We start from the raw sequence: 22,225 nt of genomic DNA, 5'->3' as shown, positions 1-22,225 counted from the left end.
ACAGCACCAGATACCAACAAGTCGTTGTAGTATAGTGGTAAGTATTCCCGCCTGTCACGCGGGTGACCCGGGTTCGATCCCCGGCAACGGCGCTTATTTTTTTTCTCTTTTTTCATACGTATTTTAAGTCAGACCTTGGGGAGCTCAATCAAATTACGTGTCGCAATCTTATTTGCTGAACGGGAACTGCAAGTGGGGCACCCCAGTCCCGAGACAGCCAATCAAAATCGAGCCCTTCCAATTAGTAGAACTTATATAAACGAGGGATAAAAGTGGCGGCTCATCTTCGGTCCTCCCTTCGTTCCTATTTTCGCATTCTCAAGCCCTCATCGCATCTTTCTCTCCGGGAATCTCCGTACGGTGCGTTTCGATCAATGGCTGCGAATCGCTGGCTGAGGCCCGAGGTGAGCGCAGATCTACCTCTGATACTTGATCTTTTCCTTTCGTTTTTGGGTCAGATCGGCTTGATTCTGTTGGTTGGGCTTTTAATCCGGCGTCGTATTGTATGTATGTGTGTGTAGGTTTATCCACTGTTCGCTGCCACAGGGGTCGCCGTAGGGATCTGCGGGTTGAGTCTTTTCCGCCATATCACCATCAACCCTGAAGTCAGGTATCTCTCTCTCTCCTCGCTTTCTCTCTCTAAATTTGGACTGCAAAGCTTAGTGCTTTAGAATTAGGTTGTTGCTAATCTGTGTGTTCTATTAGGCCAACTAATGTTTTTTAAACCAAAATAAACCGATTTTGTGATGGATGTCTGGACGAAGAAAAAAAAAAAAGGAAATTTGTTCGTTCCCGCAAAATTGTAGGATCAGAAGGGTTAAGTTTCCTTCATTTATAATATTTTCTAATCCCCTCTAAATGATGAATTTTGAACCTCTCCCGAACATTTGGCAATCTCAGATGTGTCTATATCAATGGTGACTCATTATTTCGATAAATCATTTCTTCAGACAGAAGAAGATTATGTAAACACTTACTCGAAATATCAATAATCAAATTCCATTGTGGAGGACACAATTTTTTCTAAAGAATTCGCCATGATATATCCAATCCATGCATAATATCATGAAAAATGGATACAAATTTTTGGCTGCTACCTTCTAATGCATTTTGAATTTTATGAGATATCCAATGCAATCCTTCTTACCAAATGAGCCCTCAAAGTGTTTGTATACAACATGATCAGTTTGGGGTTAAAGCTCTTAAAATCCTTCAAGCTAGTGCACTTGGTAAATGTGAAGAACAACTCATGCATATGTGTGGTATTTTCATCTTGCTCAGTTGGTTCCCTTCACTCTTACAAGTTGAAAGAATTATGAATTGGATGTGGAAATAAAGGGATGTGGTATCATCCTTCTGTTTTGCAATTATCCTGGACGTCAATACCGAGTGTACTTACGCTCTAGGATTGATAAAGCCTACCCCACTTAGTAGAATAAGGCTCTGTTGTTGTTGTTTGTTGTAGCGTATAGTGATACCATCTCTTTTTTCTTTCTAAATCAGAGTGACCAAGGAGAACAGAGCTGCTGGAGTATTGGACAATCACGCCGAGGGAGAAAAGTACAAAGAGCATTTCCTGAGGAAATTCGTCCGCAACAAGGCGCCGGAAATTATGCCAGGCATCAACGCTTTCTTCACGGACCCGAGCAAGAACTGAACTGATTCGAGTACCGGTTAAGCGCTGAAAATGCCAGAGATTGAGACTACAATTGCTGTTAGTCATTTGAAATAATCTGAGTGGATGACAATGTGCACTTAAATTTGGTTTTCTTTGTGATGATTAACTGTCTTTCGAGCATCGGATAAGCTGGATGTTGCCTTCTGTATACCAATTGGTTGGATGATTTATATTGTTTTAGCATTGGCAGATTTTTATACGATTGTTTCGTGAGACAACATACGAAAAAATTATATATTCCGACTGAAGTTTTAATGAATCAAGAGAAAATTACTCCGTATGTTGATCTTGTTTTCGCACATCAAAGCCTGCTTCGTGCCTAGTTCAACAATACACAGATAGGCAACCCAGTGCGGAAAAATAAAGAACGAACGGAAGATTAAGGAAACACTCTAGAAACTAAAGCCATACATTAACAAATTGAGTTTTTCTACAGAAACATAATTAATTAACATTAATAACACAAGAACACGCTCTCAAATGTGACCGATCCACTTCAAGCTTCTCGCAAGATGTTGTGCCGAATCTGATAGAGAAGGCATCTGCCTTATACATCACGACTAAATTATGGAGGAAAGTGCTCAACATCCATTGAAGGACCACCGGCTTGTTCTATTCTCATTCCTCGAAGTAAGCTTTTTGCTGTTTCCTTTTCCTGCAGTGAAGCACAAAGAATTAAGTTACTTTCTGTTGATTCGAAACGTTTGCATATAATCCATTAGATTTCAATGTCACGTCTACGTAAGCATATATAGAGAAAGAGAAGTTGCAACTCACTGGGCCAGTATAATCTAGAAGACGGGTACAATAGATCTCTGATTCTTCAAATCTTTTCTGCTGCCTATAGTATTGAGCAAGATATAGCAAGGTTTCTACCATATTTGGTCCTTCCCTGTCTTCGGCTTCCATCCTCTCCAAATCCTTCTTGTAGTAATAAGCCGCCTCTTCAGAACGTCCAAGTTCAGAATTTAGCTTTGCTAATTGGTGCAGGGCAATCGCTTCCCTGTCATTACAATTAACTGCCCTTTTGTAACACTTCATCGATTCCTCAGTCATGTGGAGCTGTTCAGTTTCATAACACTTGGCCATAGCAATCCACAACCGAGAATCATTTGGCTGCAAGAATACTGATTTCTTGAAGTAATACAGAGCATACAAGGGCATACTCATCATCTCATAAGCTTGTCCTAATCCATACCAAGCTCGATAATCACATGGATTTATATCTACAGCATGGCGATATGCCTCAATAGCAGCTGGGGTGTTTTTCATCTCAACATATTCATGGCCCATAAGGGTCCAAGCAGACAAATAATTTCTGTTCAATTTAAGTGCCCTCCTAAAGTACACAACCGCCTTCTCATGCTGCCCTTTTAAGCTGTAGTAATTTCCGATAATACAACAAGATTCAGGCCTGTATTTATCAGTGATAAATACTCTATGGGCAAGATAACTTAGTGCAGAGTAGCACTCCTTTGCATATAACACATTGGAATACATGTCCATGTCTTCCACTCGGTAAGGGTCATTCCTGAGAAGTTCTTCAAAAATTGCTTCAACTTGTTCAAATTCCCGGAGATTGTACTGTGCCTTTGCAATTTGAGCCTGAATGTAATTACTGAAAACAAAAGTGCCCTTAAGATATTCATACTTTTTTAAGGATTCACTGTGCTTCCTCAGTTCTTGATAAGCACTTGCGAGAAAGAAGTCCTTCATCCAATGGTTATTGAGCTTAAGGCTGTTCAAGACGTCAACTGTAGTGCATAACGACTGCAGCTCCGACCAGGCACTCCAGTTCCAAGGGTAGCTATTGACAGACTCTACAAGAACTGTAAGAGCAAGACTCTTGCTGCCTTTGTCTTTGAGCACAAGACCATACAAGTAGAGTCCAAAAGGATCAATAGTCCCATTCTTGCGAAGGGTTGATAACTCCCTCTCGAGAGAAACCAGTTCACCATTTACAACATCGCTCTTTCCTAGTGGCCCCTCAAGTTCTATCATTTCTTCCTCTTTCCGCTTTTCTCCAGCCTTCATCAAGCAATAAAAAACAAAGAAAAATATACAATCATAAATTCTCAATGAACTAAGTAGGTTCTTAAAAATCAAAGATTTCTGAACAAAAGAGAAGCTTCTACTACCGCTATATGTAGCATTAAACTGACATAGATTTCTTAAAGCACCGATCAACCAAAATGTAAAATCTCAACAGATTCCTAAATCCACTTGGAGTTGTCTTTCACCCGTTTTGTTGTATGTTTAATCCTATTTGCCACATTGGATTCCTATATCTCATTATATTTCAACTAGTTCATTCATACTACATACCTGTTGACTAATTTGGCTTCAATCTGAATGTTTCTGGTACTCGAGTCTTGAGACCGTTCCATAGAAAAACTTGTTTTCTCGCATTTACGTCTCAAGCTTGTTTTTTGCAGAAAGCCCTGTGTGGCTTTCAAGTGGCACGTCAGTCTTGCTTATGGGATGTTCTCAGCCTAATTTTTTCTTTGGCTTTATGGATACACTTCTCCGAGAGTGTTCTTTGGTTATTGTGGATGCTGCACAGCTTATTTGACGTGCAGAAACAAGAACAAAATTTCTCGTTTCTCATTTGATTTTGTGCGCGAGTGAGTGAGCTTGGGTGTAATTGGGTCATAGGATTCTCGAGTGATAAACACTCGTGAGTGCTCTCTTGGAAGACTCCGTCCTCCAAACTGGACGTAGGCTTGTTAACCCTAGAGCAGTATCATCTATTGGTGCTCTTGGTTAGATTAGCTATACACTATGCATCCTCAACAATTTCAAACTTGTGAAGATTCAAATTTATGGCGAAACACACCTAAAAATCAAAAGACTAAAACTTTGATTTGCAGAGACTGAAAGACGAGAGAAAGTTACAAACCAGATATAGAGCATAGGAGCGTAAGAAGACCGACTTCTTTCCATCCTGATCTCGAAGCACATGGGCAGCTCTTCTGTACTCCCTGCAGTCAAAATACGACTTAGCAAGTAGGTAGAAATCGCCGTCCACAATGTCGTCTTCCTCCATCACCGGAGTGGACACATACGACAAGCCGGAAGCCGGCGTCGAAGTGATGTCGTTGGTGCGGAACCTGCGCCGGATGCTGGAGCTCCCGCGCTGGAATCTCGTGTTCGCAGGCGTAAACTTTACCGGGTCCTGGTCGATGATGCCGACGAGCTGCTCCGCCGCCCTGCAAATTGAAACGACGACATATCATTTGGATGTAAAGAATTGAAATTTGAATTGGGGATTTAGGGTTTTGGGAGGTACCATTTGGAAGCGGCGTAGAGGCAGCGATCGCTCAGCTGTCGAATCGCAGTCCGAAGCTCGATTCTGTAGTTCTCTTTCGAACTCATCGAATCGATTGACTCGGGTCACTCACTGGCTCAGCCAATTCTGCAACTGTTTGCCGGGGAATCTAACGACCGCCGTGAGTGACGGTTGCTACTGGCTGCCGACCCACCGCGCGCTCTCTGTTTTCAGATTTTTCAAAAACAGGAATCGAAATGTTTTGGGTTCTGGGAGGGCTTTTTAGTATTTTAACTTGGATGGGCTGGGCTGGTATTTTTGATTCTTGATTTTACATTATTACGATATACCACATCAACACATAATGTATTCTTTAAAAAATTATGATGGATAGATCACATCGATTTGTGGCACACATATTCAAGGACTAAATTGATCGTTTTTCAATTTCAAAGGCTCATGAGGCTCACATATTCAGAAACTATATGGATCGTTTTTCAATTTCGGACACCATTTTGATGGAGTGAGTCAATTTCAAAGATTATTTGGGATGAAATCCCCAAATTTATTTACTAAGTTACTACTTTCACTGGATAGTTCATTTTGTTCTAGTAGCATGGCAAATTTAACTTTGTTACTCCATTGTTACCTTCCTCGTAAATGCGCAATAAGCATTTATGGTTGGCATGAATCTTAATAGAATGGGTTAATTTCAAAGGTCATCTTAATAGGGTGGGTCAATTTCAAAGATTATTTGTGATGAATACCCTAAATTTATTAACTAAGTTACTACTTTCATCAGATATAGTTAATTTTGTTCTAGTAGCATAGAAAATTTGAAATTGTTACTTCATTGCTACCTCTGTCGGAAATGCGCAGTAAGCATTTACGGTGTCTTTTAAGGTGGGAAAATTATTGCAAATATGTAGGTTGGTAAGAGTTTGGCAGGTCGCATAATTGGATTGAATGATTCTCACATACGAGAACAACTTGCATAGAACAAGTACATCACGTGACGTTCTAATCGAATAACACAATATAATATGAAGAGAAACTTATAGTAGCGATGAACTCGTTCATGCAAGTTCTAACGCTTAATCAACCAATATAAAAGCAAACATTGAAGTTCAAATAAGATTAAGTTCTTACCAAATAAAACGAAAATCCCAACAAGAAAAAACAGAAACGAAATGTAACATGGTTCTCGACCAACAAACAAAAGAGAAATGTAAAATACTTCAGAAGTCTTGAATCGAACTTTTAATCTCGAGGAAGAGATATAACACCTTTATAGAATTCTTCCTGCAGAATCATCTCTTCCTTGTTCTCTTCCAACTGCGTTGTGATCCTCTTCCTCAAAATACGATTTTCGTCTTGCAGCTTTTCGATCTTGCCACGAAGTATTGCATTAGTTGCCTCAGCATCTTTCCTGAGCCTCATTTCTTTCGGGAGCTTGTCCTTCAGCCGAATAACCTCTTCGCTGTCCAGGCTCATCTGCCTTGTCGGCTGCAAGACCATCTCCTGGTAAGATTTTATATCGAATTTCACCCTCCCTTTATCATCGCAGTGCTGGTTGAAAGTATCCAAGTCTCGCTTGGTTGGAAAGAAACCATAGAGCTGTCGGATAAGACCTGGACGAAACAAGGCAGGATTGCGCTCCCACGCATCCCTACCAAATCCTTGTTCGGAAAAATGCCTGTGCAGCCGCTCCGCCTCAAAATGTCCCATCGCTGAGGCCTCAAAAATCAACATGCTCATCCCACAATGTCCCTGCGGACCATATGAGTGTCGAGCCTTACTAGCGTGATAATCATCAAACAAATCAAGAAGTTCCTCGGTCCCCATTCCAATCCACTTGTCAAATTCATCCTGTTCGAGTTTTGTGTTCATGATAAGCACCATCGGAGGCCAGATAACTTTGATATTCTTTTCCTCATCTTTCAGAGCTGCCCATCTGCCAAATACTTGGCCCACTGGTGTGACAGAGGCTCCCTTCAGCTGCAACTCCGCATCTATAAGTTTTGCAAGCTCTCGATGGAGCTTCACCCGCTTTGCCCCTTTAGTTTCTGCATGCCTTTTGAGGGGCTGCAGGCCATCGTACCAATCAATTGCTCCGGGACCCTTTTTGCACGCAGGGCAGTGCCATCGCCTGGCAGGATCAGCAACCTCATCCACACTTAAACGATCAAACTCATCGAAGAATTGTTTGAACCAGTTACTCTTCTTTCGAGTTTCATGACTCTTTTCACTAGAGTCAGAGTCAAACTCATCACTGAAGAGATCCTCATCCGAGTCACCAAGATCACTCAGAGGATCAGAGTTGTCCTCGTCACCATAATCTTCGGCAACAGCAACAGGAGGAGCCACATTCTTATCTTTCTTGCCAGCTCTGGATTGCCAATTCCATCCTTGGTCCAGCGGAGGGGGAATCACATTTTTCGGGGCCACAGAGTTATCTCCGAAACCACCAGTGCTGTTATACTGATTCCTTGCATTTCTACCTCCAGCAGGTTTTTGAGAATGAGCAGCTTGTGAACCACCAGCACCGCTACGCATGCCTGTGATTGGAACACCTTGGGGTGGTGGTCCCCAAGCCTTGTAACTAGAATTTTGAGGACCAAATCTGCCACCACCTCTGTTCTTCGTTTTCTTGCCAATTACCTCCCATTCTACATTGTCCTGTGCCGACTCCAGGCTAATGTTTGCTACATTCTGACTCAATTGCTTTCCTTTTGGATTTCCGCCGCCTCTTCTTGAACTCATCTTGGACAGCAATCCTCTTCCTTGACAAAGACGGAAACCTAACCTTCAATAGAGGCACCTGATGTTAGTGCAAATACCTACAACGCAATCAAAGCAAATGATCTAAATAGCCTAATGGTAGACAAGTAACTTTAGTCCTTACAAACTCAGTCAGTTGAGACTTGAGAGTTCATATCGAAACTTCATCGGCATCCAACTGTGTTATGTTTTAAAAGCCTTTCATTTCACTCTCAATTCTCCCAATTTCAATGACCAAACACATATGTAGGCCTGCACATAAGCACCCTTAAACCCCGGCAAAATCTCGGCTGTAACCGGGGTACATCCCTCAGGCAGAGGTGAAACCAGAAATTTAATGAAGAGAGGCACCTTGTAAAATTCAAAGCTCCGTTTTTTGCATATCAATGCTAATCCGTATTAACAAAATATATGCACCTTAATGAGGTTATACTCGAGAGAAAGTTTGCAACTATTTTAACAAGATTACTATCATCATTTCTCTAATAAAACAAAGGTGGGAGGGGCATGCGCCACCGCGGGGCCTGTGCTCCCTCCCCGTCCTTGTCTCTACGTCACGTGATGAGAGATAAAAAAGGGGCATACACGCCGGGTTACGCATACAATCTCTCGGAAAAACACACATCATAAATCACAAGCTAGAGAGAAAAGCTGTGAACTTTTGTAGGAAATCGGAATGCAAACCCATAGAAACTCACATTCTTCATGAACTTCTGTAAAAACTTTCACAAATCAAAAAGACAAAAATTCTGTAAACCCATCAAAATCCAATTAATAAAATTAATGAAAACAAAAAAATCCAATTGAGAAAATCTCTTCCTAACTCTGCAATTTTTAATCCTACGAACAGAATTTTTTTGATTACATAATGCCACGAACTCATGCAACAAAATTCATAAAAAATTAAGAAATTAATAAATAATAAACAAGAAATGTACCTGAAGCCAAATGAGACGATGAAGACGACCTTGGAGGAGCTCAGCAGGCGTGGTTTTTGTTGCGAGATGGAAGCCCAACAGTCCACCCACCACCTCCTGGGACGAGAGTGATGGGAAGAGTCTGTTGTGTTTATATAATGTTTGGAATATTAATTCACTCTTTTGCGTGACTGTCTCTCTCCTCACTTGACACACTCTTATTTCTAATAAGTATTTCTCAAAACTTCGAGAAAAGTGTGTCTCGACTACTTTTTTTAATATACTATGTCACGTCAAATAACCATGTAGCAAGGTCCAATGACACAAAGGCACGTCATATTAATTGCCAACGTGGAAAAGTGTCATGATGCCAAGTCATCTTTGATTGGCATAAATAACAGAAAATTTCTATTCGGACCTCGAAAAATAGCCCGCTTTGTGTGCTGCGAATCCAGTGTGTAACGTAAGATTGACCACGTGACTAGGACCAATAACATAGTGCCACGTCGATTGACAATTGGCTACGCTCCCTTGTAGGTAGATTTATTTCCTAATTTAGAGTGAGAGATTATATTCACATCCCAAATTATTTTTCACACCTTTTTAATTTTTTAATATTTTTCTATAAGTGTTAGTGGTATGTCAAAAAATATTAAAAAAATTAAAAATGTGCGAAAGAAATAATTTGGTATATATGAATATAATCTTTCTTTAAAGGAAGTGGTTTAGCTTATGTGCAACCGCGACAAGTTGTAGGACTAATGACATAATGTCAGAGCTACATTGTGCCCAAACGTGGCACATGGTCCACCTTATTCTTTCTCATTCAAGCGATAAGATAATCTATACTAAATTTATTCAAAGAATATAAAAGAGGAATTAAATACAGGACACTCGGGTACAATGACAAAGCCCCAAATCACTTATTCATCCAACAAGCTTTTGCTCTTTTGCCATTCTAACCAGTAACCATCTTCTAATCAGTGTTGGTTCTTTTTCATCCAGTCAAGATTTTGTTCTTTAATGCCCTTTAATCCGTTATATAGAAAAAGCAACCAAAACATGTACAAACAATTTCTGATTAATTGTTAACCTTTATTCCCTATTTTTAATTCAAATTTCTTAGGCGTTCCAGCATATGTGGCTCACATTTTTATTAAAAAGATGATACAAATATGGTAAGAAAAATATGGTAAGTGTAATATTTTTGGATAAAAACTTTCAGGCTTTCTATCTAGTAGAATTGATACAATGCAAGTTTGAGATTTATATATTTTCTTTTTCTACTATTTGATTTCTTGTATATTTTCTTTCATCTCGGTCGGAGACCCGTATTTAATCCAATAAGAAATGAAATTATTTCAATATCATTAATTCAATATGGATCGCATAACGTATATATTAATACATATTTATTATACTTATATATGCCCATATTCTTATGATCTAGATTTGTGCTTTATCTTTCATATTGTTCTTATTCTTAGACGACTTGAAGGTAAATTAAACCACAATTGCCCCGACCACAATTACACTACAAAGACTAGAAACATGAGAAGAGATCCTCATTTGATTTATTCCACCAAAGCCATCGTATCAAGTGATTCGGACTTTTGAAATTTCATCGAACGGCTAAAAATTATTATAGTTTTTAAGGGGTCAAAACAGATGGACCGTTGGATGAAATTTAAAATACCTGAATCATTTGATCCGATGACCTTGATGGAAGAGATCCGGAGAGGATATCTTCTCCATAAAGTCATGAACATGATTTGATTTTGACCAATGCCTTTACAATTAACCTGGGACGGGCTGGGCTCATATAGTGAAAAAGACAAATGCCAAGCCCAATTAAATTGAGCCCGCGAAACATGTTTGGCTGCCGAGAAAATAACGACGGAAAATTACCCACCCGAAATCCCCAACTCCAACCCCAGAAAAATGCTCACTTTGCAACTCAAAACTGCCGCACAGAAAAACCCAAAACCCAGTTTTCCAATTCTGCATCGGAGCCTCACCACCTCACCGTCACATCCCTCTCAAGACTCTCACTTGGCGAACCTGATTCTCAAATCCGACCCGCAAACCCTAACCCAGATTCTTCACAGCCCCGAAATCGACTGGTCTTCGGATTTTGTCGACAAAACCCTGAAGAGGCTCTGGAATCATGGACCCAAAGCCCTCCAATTCTTCAAAGTCCTCGACCACCATCCGAACTACAGGCACTCTTGCTCCTCCTTCGACCACGCCATCGACGTTGCCGGCCGCCTGCGCGACTACAAGTCCCTCTGGACCCTCGTGGCCCGAATGCGGTCCCGTAGGCTCGGTCCCGGGCCGAGGACTTTCGCTATCATCACGGAGAGGTATGTGGCTGCTGGTAAGCCTGATAGAGCCGTTAAGGTGTTCCTGTCAATGCATGAACATGGTTGCTCTCAGGATTTGAATTCGTTTAATACAATTCTTGACGTGCTTTGTAAAGCTAAGCGTGTTGAAAAGGCGTATAATTTGTTTAAGGTGTTTAGGGGCAGGTTTAAGGCTGATTGTGTTAGTTACAATATAATTGCGAACGGGTGGTGTTTGATTAAGCGAACCCCGAAAGCTTTGGAGCTTTTGGGGGAGATGGTGGAGAGGGGATTAGACCCGAGTTTAACGACGTTCAACATAATGCTTAAAGGGTATTTCAGAGCTGGTCAGATTAAGGAAGCTTGGGAGTTCTTTTTGCAGATGAAGAAGAGGAAGTGTGAGATTGATGTTGTTACTTACACTACTTTGGTTCATGGGTTTGGTGTTGTCGGGGAGATTAAGAAAGCTCGAAAGGTTTTCGATGAGATGGTTGGGGAAGGCGTGCTTCCTTCGGTGGCAACTTACAATGCTTTGATTCAGGTTTTGTGTAAGAAAGATAGTGTGGAAAATGCTGTTGTGGTTTTTGAGGAAATGGTGAGCAAGGGTTATGTGCCTAACGTGACGACTTATAATGTATTGATTAGAGGATTGTGTCACGCGGGAAACATGGATAGGGCGCTGGAGTTTTTGGACAGAATGAAGGATGATGAGTGTGAGCCAAATGTTCAGACATATAATGTGGTGATCCGGTACTTTTGTGACGCCGGAGAGATTGAAAAGGCGTTGAATGTGTTTGAGAAGATGGGTCATGGTGATTGCTTGCCTAATCTGGACACGTACAATGTTTTGATTAGTGCCATGTTTGTGAGGAAGAAACCTGAAGACCTGTTGGTGGCAGGGAAGTTGTTGATTGAGATGGTTGATAGAGGATTTTTGCCGCGAAGGTTCACCTTCAATCGTGTTCTGGATGGGCTTTTGTTAACGGGTAATCAAGGCTTTGCAAAAGAGATTTTAAGATTGCAGAGCAAATGTGGCCGTCTTCCCCGTCAAGTAAAATTGTGAGCCATGTTGGAATTCAGATTGGCTCATGAACCATGTAGATTTGAGACTCCATTCCAATCTTAACCCCAGCTACTACTGCTCCAAGGGGTTTCTGTTCCTGTTGAAGTTTCAACACGATGTTCTCGTATCGCCCGGTGTTGGAAGTCTACAGTTTGGAGGATCAGATCAGGTGGGCATTTTAGTGAAATACGATTGAAAGAGAGAATTTTTTGGGCACCCGACTTGAGAGGCTTTCACTGCTTTTGCAAGCAGTCAAAAAACAGGACTGGCCCAAGAACGACCCTCTCAGCATTTTAGTTGGAAATGAAATATCACGGAAAGAAGAACGAGAAATAAACTTGAGCGCATATCTTCTGTTTTCAAATTCGTTTTCATATAACCAGTGTTTAAAAAATCGATAAATGTGGGAATATCGATATGCAGTTTTATAAAAATATTGATATAGATTGCGGCAATTTACAATGGGCTGGATATATCATCTCATTCAGATTTAGTTGAAATTAGAGAAAAAATTCCTTAAAAAATTTGAAATTTGCAAGGGGTTATGGTAAATTTTTTTTGGTGAATCAGTAATTATCATTGATATTCATTGATTGTCTTATATTTCGTTGATATCAGTTGAATTTTGCATTTCGCCCTTTTTATATATCAATTCTTAATTTTTTGGATATTTTGATGGAAATATCGACAATTTTATGAATATTTTAAATACTGCATACAACAAGTTTATTTCAATACCACACAAAATATACAAGTGAACCAACTGCTAGTTTAATGGTACCTTCCCTTCCGTTGTTGAAGTAAGCTAAATTCGAATCCCCCTCGTATCTACAAAAACGAAATTTGAATTAGGATAAGAATTATGGAGAGGAAAAATAAATGTTTAAGCAAATTTGGCCGAGATTTGGGACCTAAATTGGGCAAAATTAGCAACCCAGTCCAAATATGAGGACGTAAAAATGAACAAAAAAAGGGAGGTAAAAGACGGTAAATTTGGCTCCATTTACAAAAAAAAACAAAAAACCCGAAACCATAAGATTTCCCGCTCATTCAAACATTTGAAAACAGTCGCCCTCTCTCTCTCTCTCTCCTCTCTCTTTCTCTCTCCTCCCCACTCATTTTTAAAACTATTTGTTCCGCAGACAGCTACGCTCCACCGCTTCGGCGCTCCCTCCCGCTGCCGCCCTTCGGATCCCCAAACGCTCGCAAATATTTCAAATTTGTAAACCCCACCCCGCCTTTTACTCCTCAAACCCCCCTTTTTCCCCTCTTTCTTAACGGTCCTTTCTCTCTCTTTCTCTCTATATCTCTCCCTCCTTCCCCCCTCTCTCTCTAGTCTTTCAGTACCTTCGCTTCCCTCCATTTTCTCTCCCTCAACCATGGCGGCTCCTCCACCCCCACCGCCAGCCCCAGCGCAATCCTCCGCCCCGGCCCCAACAGGTCCTTCCGCCAGAAACCACGGCTACAGCAGAAAGCAGAAGTCTCTCGGCCTATTGTGCTCCAAGTACTTTCTCCCTCTCTCTGTCTGCAATTTCTTGATTCTCTAATTTTCTCTCTCTCTCTCTCTAATTCTTCCTTTCTTTCAAATCGTGCAGTTTCCTCGGCCTCTACAACCGCGACGGCGTGACTTCAATCGGCCTCGACGACGCCGCTTCACGATTAGGTCTCCATCTTTCCCCGATCTCCGATTCCTTTGCACTTTCTTGTATTCATTTCGTTGGATCTAATGGTTTCTCGACTTGCAGGTGTAGAGAGGCGGCGGATCTACGATATTGTCAACGTCTTGGAGAGCGTTGGGGTCAGTTTCTCTTTTTCCTTTCTGGGTATTTTTCCTTCGATTTGTTTCGATTTTTCGAGTATTGATTTATTCATTTGGGTGGATTTTAATTTCCAGGTTCTTGCTCGAAAGGCGAAGAACCAGTATTCTTGGAAAGGATTTAAGGCGATTCCTAGTGCCCTACAAGAGCTAAGGGTATTTATCTCTCACAATTCATCATTAAGATTCAGATCTGACCCAATTCTCTCTTTAATTTTGGTGCTTTTTCTTGAATTTGGTACTGATTTGGTGTTTTATTGTGCAATAGGAAGAGGGTCTGAGAGAGAATATTTGTAACTTTGACGGCAACGAAGATCAAAAGGCAAGTTTTTTGGGGGTTTTCTTTATTGGGCTGTCCATCTGTTCAAAATAAGGTCTTTGAATCCAAAAATTTTAAAAGTTTCATTATTTTCCGCAGGGTTTGCAAATTTCAGATGAAGAGGATGATGTAGAAAGATGTGGGAGTCAACAGACCGAGAACTCGAACACTAATCTTAATCTTAAACCTATGAACCCAAAATCAGGTAAGCTTTGTTTTCGGTGTTTTTGATCTTGTTCGGTGCTTTGGGCTAAATTATAGGTGGTATTCAAATTTACTATGAATGATATTTTTGGTGATGTCCTAAGATTGTTTCTTTTATATTTCTTGTTAAGCAGATAATAGAAGGGAAAAGTCGCTGGCGCTTCTTACGCAGAATTTTGTGAAGCTCTTTGTGTGCTCAACTGTGAGTGAAATAATGGATTGTTACTTGCTCATTCTATAAAACTGTGATTTGGGTTTTATGTAATTTTGGGCTATTATTGATTTTACTGCATGAACTTGTAGGTTGAAATGATCTCCCTTGATGAAGCTGCTAAATTACTGCTTGGTGATGCACACAATGCATCAGTGATGAGAAGTAAGAAATTTGTACTTGGTTTTGTTTATTCCTGATCGTATGTTAAAAGGAGCAGAAACTCTTGACTAACTTTTGTTCAAAACTTGATGAAGCAGCAAAAGTAAGGCGGATTTATGATATTGCGAATGTTTTGTCGTCCATGAACCTCATTGAGAAGGTAAAAACACTAATTTGAATCATCAGTAGAAGAAAGAAATGAAACTTTCAAATTCAGAATCCAACTTCCGTTAACCTAAACGCTTATTATTTGGCCAAGTTTAATGTTTTGCTTCTTGTGCAAAAATGTGCAGACCCACACGTCCGATACGAGGAAGCCTGCGTTTAAGTGGTTGGGATTGAGAGGAAAGGAGGAGGTTCCTCAGGAGACTAAGAAGAGAGCCTTTGGTACAGATATAACAAACGTCAGTTCTAAGAGGGGAAAGGTAGACTCTTCTGTTGGTGGGAAGTTGGATGGGCAAAAGCAGAAGGGCCTAGTAGGTGAGGCTGATAGGAGCAATTTGGAAGACTCAAAAGATGGTTCAAAGAGCTATCAGTTCGGTCCTTTTGCTCCTGTCACTATCGCCAGAGCTGGGACTGGCAGCACAAGGAAGGTTCATGATTGGGAGAAATTGACCTCTACGTATCGTCCTCAATATCAAAACCAAGGTATCATCTTATGATTCCTCATGCTTTAGATTAAAGAATTTGATTTTGATAGTAAATATAGCTGTTCTTATCATTTATAGTTAGCTGTCAGTGATCCATTTCTATAGGTTTGAATTCACATCACGACATTGACTAATTGATAAGGAACTTCATTAGTTTTTAAACCTACAGATGATTGATGGACTCACTTTTTCTCTTGAATGATTGATGACCATCATCAGCCTAGGTGAACTTGTCTGTAGGGCCAGGTGAAAATAGTGGGAGAAAGAGAAGAGAGGTGGATAGAGAAAGAAACATGACAGGAGATTGACTAGGTGTGGGAAGAACAGAACAAGGGGGAGGAAGCTAGGAAAACGTCTTATAGCAGAAATCCAAATAAAATTTTACTGAACCATATGTTTTGCTTCATGTTGCAGCTTTGAAGGATCTGTTTTCTCATTATACGGAAGCATGGAAGACATGGTACTCCGAAGTTGCTGGGAAGAATCCAATCCGAATTTCTTGATGCTTCTCCGTTTCGACATGCGCCAATTGACTTAAGGAAATCACTTCAATTCAACTCGTTCTTGACCCGGCAGAGAAGGGATGGCCCCTAGTTGGATGCATTTCTCTCTATGCACCATGTGCTATCCTCAGGAATACTACACCTAACCGTCTTATCTTGACATTCTCAGAATTCTTTTATTGATTTCCTTTTGAATCGATGACTAGTTAGAGATGTGCTGCGTATGTTTGTGCACCTTCTAGCAAAAATGGGTTGTGAATGGTGTAAGTTCATGTTGGGAATTGGAAAGTTGGGCCAATTTTACATGACAGATTCTTGTGTGCTCAAGGTGCATGAAACTTGCAATGCAAGTCATACAAAATGTTTGATGAACAAAGGCATAAACTCATGAAAACCTCCACATATCTTCTCTTCTGATCTCTCGTTCCGGATCTTCCAAGAGTATCTTCATAGGAGTTGTTAAAATGTCCAAATCAACATTAACAGTTATAAAAAGTGGCAATAAAATTTTCTAACTAAATCTGATGTGGCATGACATGGAATAGTAGCTCGTACCCTTGCAACGTCAAATATTTTTCGTTCATTATTAAACACTTTTCCATGTCACCTATCCACCTTTCAAAGCAAACTCAAAAAGACAAAAAAAAAAAAAAAAAAAAAAATTCTTCATCATTTTTAATTCCTTTCACTTGGAATTCCAAAACCTGCAAACTTCTTCGTCTCTAACCATTTGTAGAGTCCCCCCAAAAACCTCCTCATCGCCCTTTCTCCCTCTTCGTCGTCGTCTTTTCTCTTTGCATCTCCGCTCGATCACTTACAGTGTCGGCCTGTCAAGCTCGTCTCCACCGTCAAGATGGGATTTGTGGGCCTCTGAAGAGGTGGGGTGAGGTTTGGAATATCGGGAAGGGTTGGGGTTTGGGTTTGACTCCGACTTGGGCTTCGACCTTCGCTTCGAAGCTCAGAGGCACGTAGGCTAGGATGAAGCGCTGCTTGGTCGTTTCGCGCGATTGAACCACAATTCTCAGGCAACGAAAGGGCACCGTTTCCTGTCTGCCTGGCCTAATGGTTCAGGCAGTGATGGATCTAGGAAATAATATTAGGGGGTCAGTAAGAATAGTGCGCACAGCGCGCAAATTTTTTTTAATCAGAAATAGCATGCATATCGCCATTTCATCGAGTCTTGGTAGGCCTAAAATCATTTGGAAAGACATATTGCATACCTATTAATGTATGCAAGGGGCCACACCCAAGGTATCCATAGGCATTCATCGAGTCTTGATAGGCCTGAAGTCAGTTGAAGGGCATGTATGAAGCCAACTCTAATCTTCAAAAGGGCAGCACTCATGGACATTCATCAAAGTTCGGAAGATCAGCACCTAAGGTATCTATAAACGTTCACCTAAGTTCGGAGGACCAGCTGACCCCCTTGCCCCTCATTGCATCCGCCACTGGGTCCAGGCACCGAGACTCCGATGTAGCAGACTCACTACTTGATTGACGAAATGTCACCGTTTTGAGTCGTCGGACAACAAAAACATACATTTCATCTTTTTATTTAAGAAAATATATATAATTTATTTTTTATTGGCAAACAGCAGGACGTTAATTTACAAAAAAAGGAAATTTGAACAACAGCAATGACATAGAAGAGCAGCAATCACAGAATGATTTCTTCCTGAACGCTGACGTTGAGCGTCTTATGGGGCAGGACAATGCTGTTTATAACCACCACTTCATCTTCAACTGTCACTGCTTCACCTGAATTGTCAACAAAACCGGCATTCAGACGGCGCGTTATGCAAATCGATGCTAATTTTTTTCAGAACAAGAGGATTGAGTGAAAACGAAAGGATTTATGTACCAAGGATCGTAATCCCGAGCTTTGAATTGTAATCCCCAGTAGCCTGAAACCATAGTGCCGAACTTAGAAAGTCAATCACTCAATTGCAACAAAGCTTTAAATAAATAAAGAAAGTTTATGAACTTGCCTGGACGCGAGACCATCTCCCGATTGAAGATTTCCATCCAACAATTGAATGAATAACAACTGCGTTTTCCTGAAATAAAACATCGTAGAGAAGTCAACGTGAGGTGCTGTCTTGGATGCAGTCCGTAGCCTATGCTTTTTGTTATGTACCTTAATTTCGACATTGTCAAGGATGATACAACTTATGAGCCTCGCACCAGGTCCTATGCGAGCATTTGCAGATATTGAGACATTGGGACCGATCTGTACGAGGAGATAGCAGGAGATTTAATAGATGCATCACTAATGCCAACGCTAAATGATCTGGAAAGCAATAATACATCAGAGTTACGACAACCAGTATGAGAGAAAATGTACCTTAGCACTTGGATGTACTTTTGCTGATGGATGAACATAAACATCACCGGTAATACTGGCACTCTTTGTACCATCTCCACTCACCAAGAGATGTGGATTGGTGAATCGAAATTGTGCAAGATACAAACCAGAACACTTTAGCGACATTCTGCAAGTATCAACACAAAATATTTTCAACATGGCCCAGATTGATGGGACAAGGTTTATAGCAAGACAACACCTCAGACGCAAATCTTACCCAGGAGTTTTGATCTGTTCCCAGAAGTCCAAGGTTTCATATGTGTATAACTGCTTCTTCCCTGCAAGAGGTGATAGGATATCTTGATCCAGCCTTACAAAATGTGTGGGAGCGTTCCTGTGAAATGAACTCTCTATTAGCGTTACTTTTCTATTTTAGTCAATTCAATTCGTCTGTTGCTTTTAATTCGCTAAAATAATGTTGTCTTTATATGGTAGGAAGAGAAACCTTGTTGCTGAATGAAGGGATTCGAAGCTGGAGAGTCGTCTTAAATCAGCTGCAAATAACAGAAAACAGTCAGATTTCAGCATGATGAATACCAATGTTATCAAGAAGTGAAAATAAATCTTAGTAGAAGCAATCTATGTATCCAAAAATTTCCTACCGACGAAAAATTGAAACAGATACCAAGTTCTTGTTGAAAGCTAAATTTTCATATCACTAAAATTAAAGCACATTAAGAGCACAGGACAGCCTATTCATGGTTAATGTATCACTACCTCTGTCCTTCCACTGAGTGGAAACACCTTCAACGGCGTTAAAAATGTCTGGCGTAAATATGTAGACACCGCAATTTATCCTGTCGCTGACCTGAATAAAATAAGAATATAAGAAAGGTAAGAAGAGAGAAATAATTCTCCATTGAAGCACCAAAAGCTTAAAATTCCGATCTCAAACGTACAAATGTCTCAGGCTTCTCGGTGTAATGCAACAGTTCATTGGTGACCGGATCAGCTACCAGTTCCCCAAACTGACTGGCTGATTCAGCGGAAACCTACGGAAGAAGAAAACTTAGACATGGAGAACAATAGATACATGATAATCAATAAGATTAAGAGACAACACTACAAGAATTTGCTAATGCATTTATCGACTAACCTTGATAACAAGAATTGTTCCCATCCCACCATATTTTTTGTGAGCCTCTGCAGATAAACATGGCAAAAACCAGAGATTAAGCTTTCGGCCATCCCCTATAAATCAACAACGAACAACCTGGAAATATCAAACGATACTCCCAGCAACTCATGAAACAGTTACCGAGCATTTCTGGAAGCGGAAAACTGCAGCAAACATCACAATTCAACAGGACAATGTGCGACTGCAGACAAATATACGAACCAAAATCAGCCTTTTGCCTGAGAATTAGCACATGTATGCATGGACACAACGTATTTAGCAAAAGACCTAAACAAACAAACAAACAAAAACCACATAAAACCTTATCAATTGAATACGAAGAAGTTGGTAAAAGACTAACCGGGTTGTCTTCCATGATCCGATCTCTGAAATTATAAAGTCCACCAGCTGATCCATGAGGCTTGTCTTCCCTCATGTATCTAATCGCCACATAAACGCAATGAACACTCAATAGATTAAACATCAAATCCAGTTCAATATTTTCAAGATCTAATCAGTAGCTACTAACTGGAAAACAAAAGCAGAAGCTCACACCTAACAGGGACTTTAAGCTCATTGGAGATTGAGGACACATATAACGCGAATTCACGCTCCTCGTAGAAACCAATGAGGAAAATTTGAGTGAGGTTCGGAATCTGTAATCCAGAAAGACAGTGAATTCAACTAGTATGCACACTATTAAGCCAGAAATGACAGATTTATGTACATGGTAACACGAATATACCCTTTTACAAGCGGAAATCGGATGATGAACCATTGGTTGTCCTGCTAATGGAAAAAGCGGCTTCGGAATATTCAGTGACAGTGGCCGGAATCTGGTTCCTATAGAAATTGAAACTCCGATACATTAACAAATGCTTTCCAAATTCAAAGATTGTAAGAGAAATGCCATGATTCTCAATTCTTGATTGAACAACTGAATTTAAATTTCTCAAAAATGCACAAAGCATTGAACTTTGGCAGTGAAAATTCAATCAAGCATCAACATAATTGTAAGAAACTGTGAAATGGGGTCTCATTGTTCGATCCAAAGATCATCACAGTAACTTGTTGATTACCTTTAGTGGGCCCACCCACCATGATCACAGCAACCACCTTCTCGTCCGAGCTCCCCATATCTTATGCAGAAACCCAGATCCCCAGAGCCGACGGAGACAGCGGTGGTTCTGCTAGACAGCCGGAAACTTGAAGAAAATGAATGGAGTGGTAGTAAAAAAGGAGCCCGAAGGCATAATTTATACGAAAGCCAATGGTTGGAGGTTGAAGACAATGAAGAGGGAACAAGGAAGCTTCACCAATGGACAAAAATCTGTAATTTTTCACAGCTCAGAGAGAGAGAGTAAAAAAGGGTCGGTAAAATTCAGAACGTGTGGTTTCGTGCAGACAGAGCGCCAGAGGAAGTTTCCCTCTGTTTTTATCCACTGCCTTTTGGGATGGATCAGGGGGAAAGGGAGGCGGGTGGGACCGGTGGAGTGTGACCGGACCCGGTGAGGTTGGGAAAAAAAATTTCATTGTGATGGGAATATAAGTGGTACAATACGTATTTTAATAAAAATGGTGAAAATTTTTATATTTTAAATTATTAACTTTTTAGCACATATATCTCACAATTTGTATAATGACATTTGATGTACCATCCTATATACTGATCACACTGAAAAATCTCTCGAAGGTGAGAGGCCTAGTTGTTGTGGACGTGGACACCTCACTCGCTCCATAAAAGCTGGGTGGATAAATGATGGAAAGATCTCATTCGGATCTCTTCGAACAAGATCATTGAATTAAGTGATTTGACCGTTCAAATTTCATTCAATGGTTCACCTGTTTTAACTTCTTAAAACTTGTAATAATTTTTTACCGTTTAATGAAATTTGAACAACCCAGATCATTTGATCTAATGACATCAATGGAAGAAATCGAAGATAAACTGTTTCCTAAATGGATTACCTCTCCATTCCGTTTTGGGGCCCAACAATACATACTCTTTGGGTTTTCATTGTAGTAGCAAAAATGCACGATATCAGCTCTATTGACAATATATCGATACTTGATCGATGATATATCGAGACTATCTTGCTATAATTATAGTGGGATATTGTATGACGATGTTATTTGCTACTGACTTTGTAATATGAGCAACATTGGTTTGTTTGTTAAGTAAATTTTTAAATGTTTGAAAGTGTTTTTAGGGAAGATATTTTTAATTAAATTCTTAAAAAAATGCAAGTTAATTCTGAAAAAGCACTTAAAGTGCATAATTGGTGCTTCTTCAGGAAGCACTTCAAGTGTTTTTAAAACCCAAAAATATTTTGCTCAAAAAACTCTTTTAGTAATTTAAAAGTAATTCTCAAACAAGCTCTACAATCTAATAGTATTTCTCTCAATTTGGTGATATCAGATTATAACCACAAACTCATTGCGTTAAAGGTGCATATAAAAATTGGTTGATGAATTGCCCTTGGCCATTAAGTCAGCCTTTATTTTTCTTTAAGCACTGAATTCAGTGAATTGGCCCTTTGATTTTATTGAGATTTGCCACCAAGAAAGTAGAGGTTATCATTTAATTTGTAAGAAGTTGGCTTCAAGACTAAGAAGGGGAAAGGGCGATACTTCACCTGGATGTTCAAACTTTGAGAAAGATTGAAGCTTTGCCCTCCAACCATGTGACATTAACTCCCAAACTTTGTGGTCAATCTCTTGTGGAACAAGCCACCATCGAAAAAGCCATCACAATTTATAGATCAACACTATGATGACTGGTGTCTGGGTTAACCCAACAGGATCCTCTCCGGATCCTTTTGATGAGGA

General features: G+C 40.2%; 6 protein-coding genes and 1 non-coding gene across 7 annotated transcripts; 4 read left to right on the top strand and 3 right to left on the bottom strand.

Moving 5' to 3' along the window:
- Positions 1-20: 20 nt before the first annotated feature.
- TRNAD-GUC (transfer RNA aspartic acid (anticodon GUC)) lies at positions 21-92 on the top strand. Its single transcript has one exon. It is a non-coding gene; the product is annotated as a tRNA-Asp (tRNA).
- A 181-nt stretch (positions 93-273) lies between these two features.
- On the top strand, positions 274-1,877 carry LOC137711563 (uncharacterized). Its single transcript, XM_068450815.1, has 3 exons — positions 274-404; positions 522-610; positions 1,504-1,877. Exons 1-3 carry the CDS (start codon positions 375-377, stop codon positions 1,655-1,657), a joined length of 273 nt encoding a protein of 90 aa, XP_068306916.1. The 5' UTR covers positions 274-374; the 3' UTR covers positions 1,658-1,877.
- A 180-nt stretch (positions 1,878-2,057) lies between these two features.
- Positions 2,058-5,187, bottom strand: LOC137711561 (anaphase-promoting complex subunit 8-like). Its single transcript, XM_068450814.1, has 4 exons — positions 4,968-5,187; positions 4,578-4,887; positions 2,456-3,706; positions 2,058-2,333 (listed from the first exon to the last, which is right to left on the bottom strand). The coding sequence occupies exons 1-4, from the start codon at positions 5,051-5,053 to the stop codon at positions 2,244-2,246; spliced, it is 1,737 nt and encodes a 578-aa protein (XP_068306915.1). The 5' UTR covers positions 5,054-5,187; the 3' UTR covers positions 2,058-2,243.
- Positions 5,188-6,123: 936 nt separating this feature from the next.
- Positions 6,124-10,407, bottom strand: LOC137710186 (protein SUPPRESSOR OF GENE SILENCING 3-like). Its single transcript, XM_068449133.1, has 3 exons — positions 10,341-10,407; positions 7,963-8,116; positions 6,124-7,752 (listed from the first exon to the last, which is right to left on the bottom strand). The coding sequence occupies exons 1-3, from the start codon at positions 10,405-10,407 to the stop codon at positions 6,207-6,209; spliced, it is 1,767 nt and encodes a 588-aa protein (XP_068305234.1). The 3' UTR covers positions 6,124-6,206.
- A 178-nt stretch (positions 10,408-10,585) lies between these two features.
- LOC137711589 (pentatricopeptide repeat-containing protein At1g74900, mitochondrial-like) lies at positions 10,586-12,496 on the top strand. The gene has a single exon (XM_068450842.1). The coding sequence runs from the start codon at positions 10,586-10,588 to the stop codon at positions 12,047-12,049; it is 1,464 nt and encodes a 487-aa protein (XP_068306943.1). The 3' UTR covers positions 12,050-12,496.
- A 714-nt stretch (positions 12,497-13,210) lies between these two features.
- On the top strand, positions 13,211-16,627 carry LOC137710617 (E2F transcription factor-like E2FE). Its single transcript, XM_068449687.1, has 11 exons — positions 13,211-13,553; positions 13,645-13,712; positions 13,795-13,847; positions 13,944-14,021; positions 14,134-14,187; positions 14,284-14,389; positions 14,523-14,590; positions 14,692-14,764; positions 14,857-14,921; positions 15,055-15,409; positions 15,826-16,627. The coding sequence occupies exons 1-11, from the start codon at positions 13,429-13,431 to the stop codon at positions 15,912-15,914; spliced, it is 1,134 nt and encodes a 377-aa protein (XP_068305788.1). The 5' UTR covers positions 13,211-13,428; the 3' UTR covers positions 15,915-16,627.
- An 817-nt stretch (positions 16,628-17,444) lies between these two features.
- Positions 17,445-20,749, bottom strand: LOC137710616 (uncharacterized). Its single transcript, XM_068449686.1, has 15 exons — positions 20,476-20,749; positions 20,142-20,239; positions 19,952-20,052; positions 19,758-19,836; positions 19,538-19,598; positions 19,376-19,422; positions 19,179-19,271; positions 18,997-19,087; positions 18,725-18,773; positions 18,497-18,613; positions 18,259-18,406; positions 18,052-18,144; positions 17,903-17,971; positions 17,776-17,818; positions 17,445-17,672 (listed from the first exon to the last, which is right to left on the bottom strand). The coding sequence occupies exons 1-15, from the start codon at positions 20,531-20,533 to the stop codon at positions 17,572-17,574; spliced, it is 1,248 nt and encodes a 415-aa protein (XP_068305787.1). The 5' UTR covers positions 20,534-20,749; the 3' UTR covers positions 17,445-17,571.
- Positions 20,750-22,225: the final 1,476 nt, after the last annotated feature.

The sequence above is a fragment of the Pyrus communis genome, chromosome 12 (genome assembly GCF_963583255.1).
Source record: "Pyrus communis chromosome 12, drPyrComm1.1, whole genome shotgun sequence".
In the NCBI taxonomy this organism is placed as follows: domain Eukaryota; kingdom Viridiplantae; phylum Streptophyta; class Magnoliopsida; order Rosales; family Rosaceae; genus Pyrus; species Pyrus communis.
The sequence above is the reverse complement of the archived record's forward strand: the minus strand, read 5'-3'. Positions and strand labels throughout refer to the sequence as shown.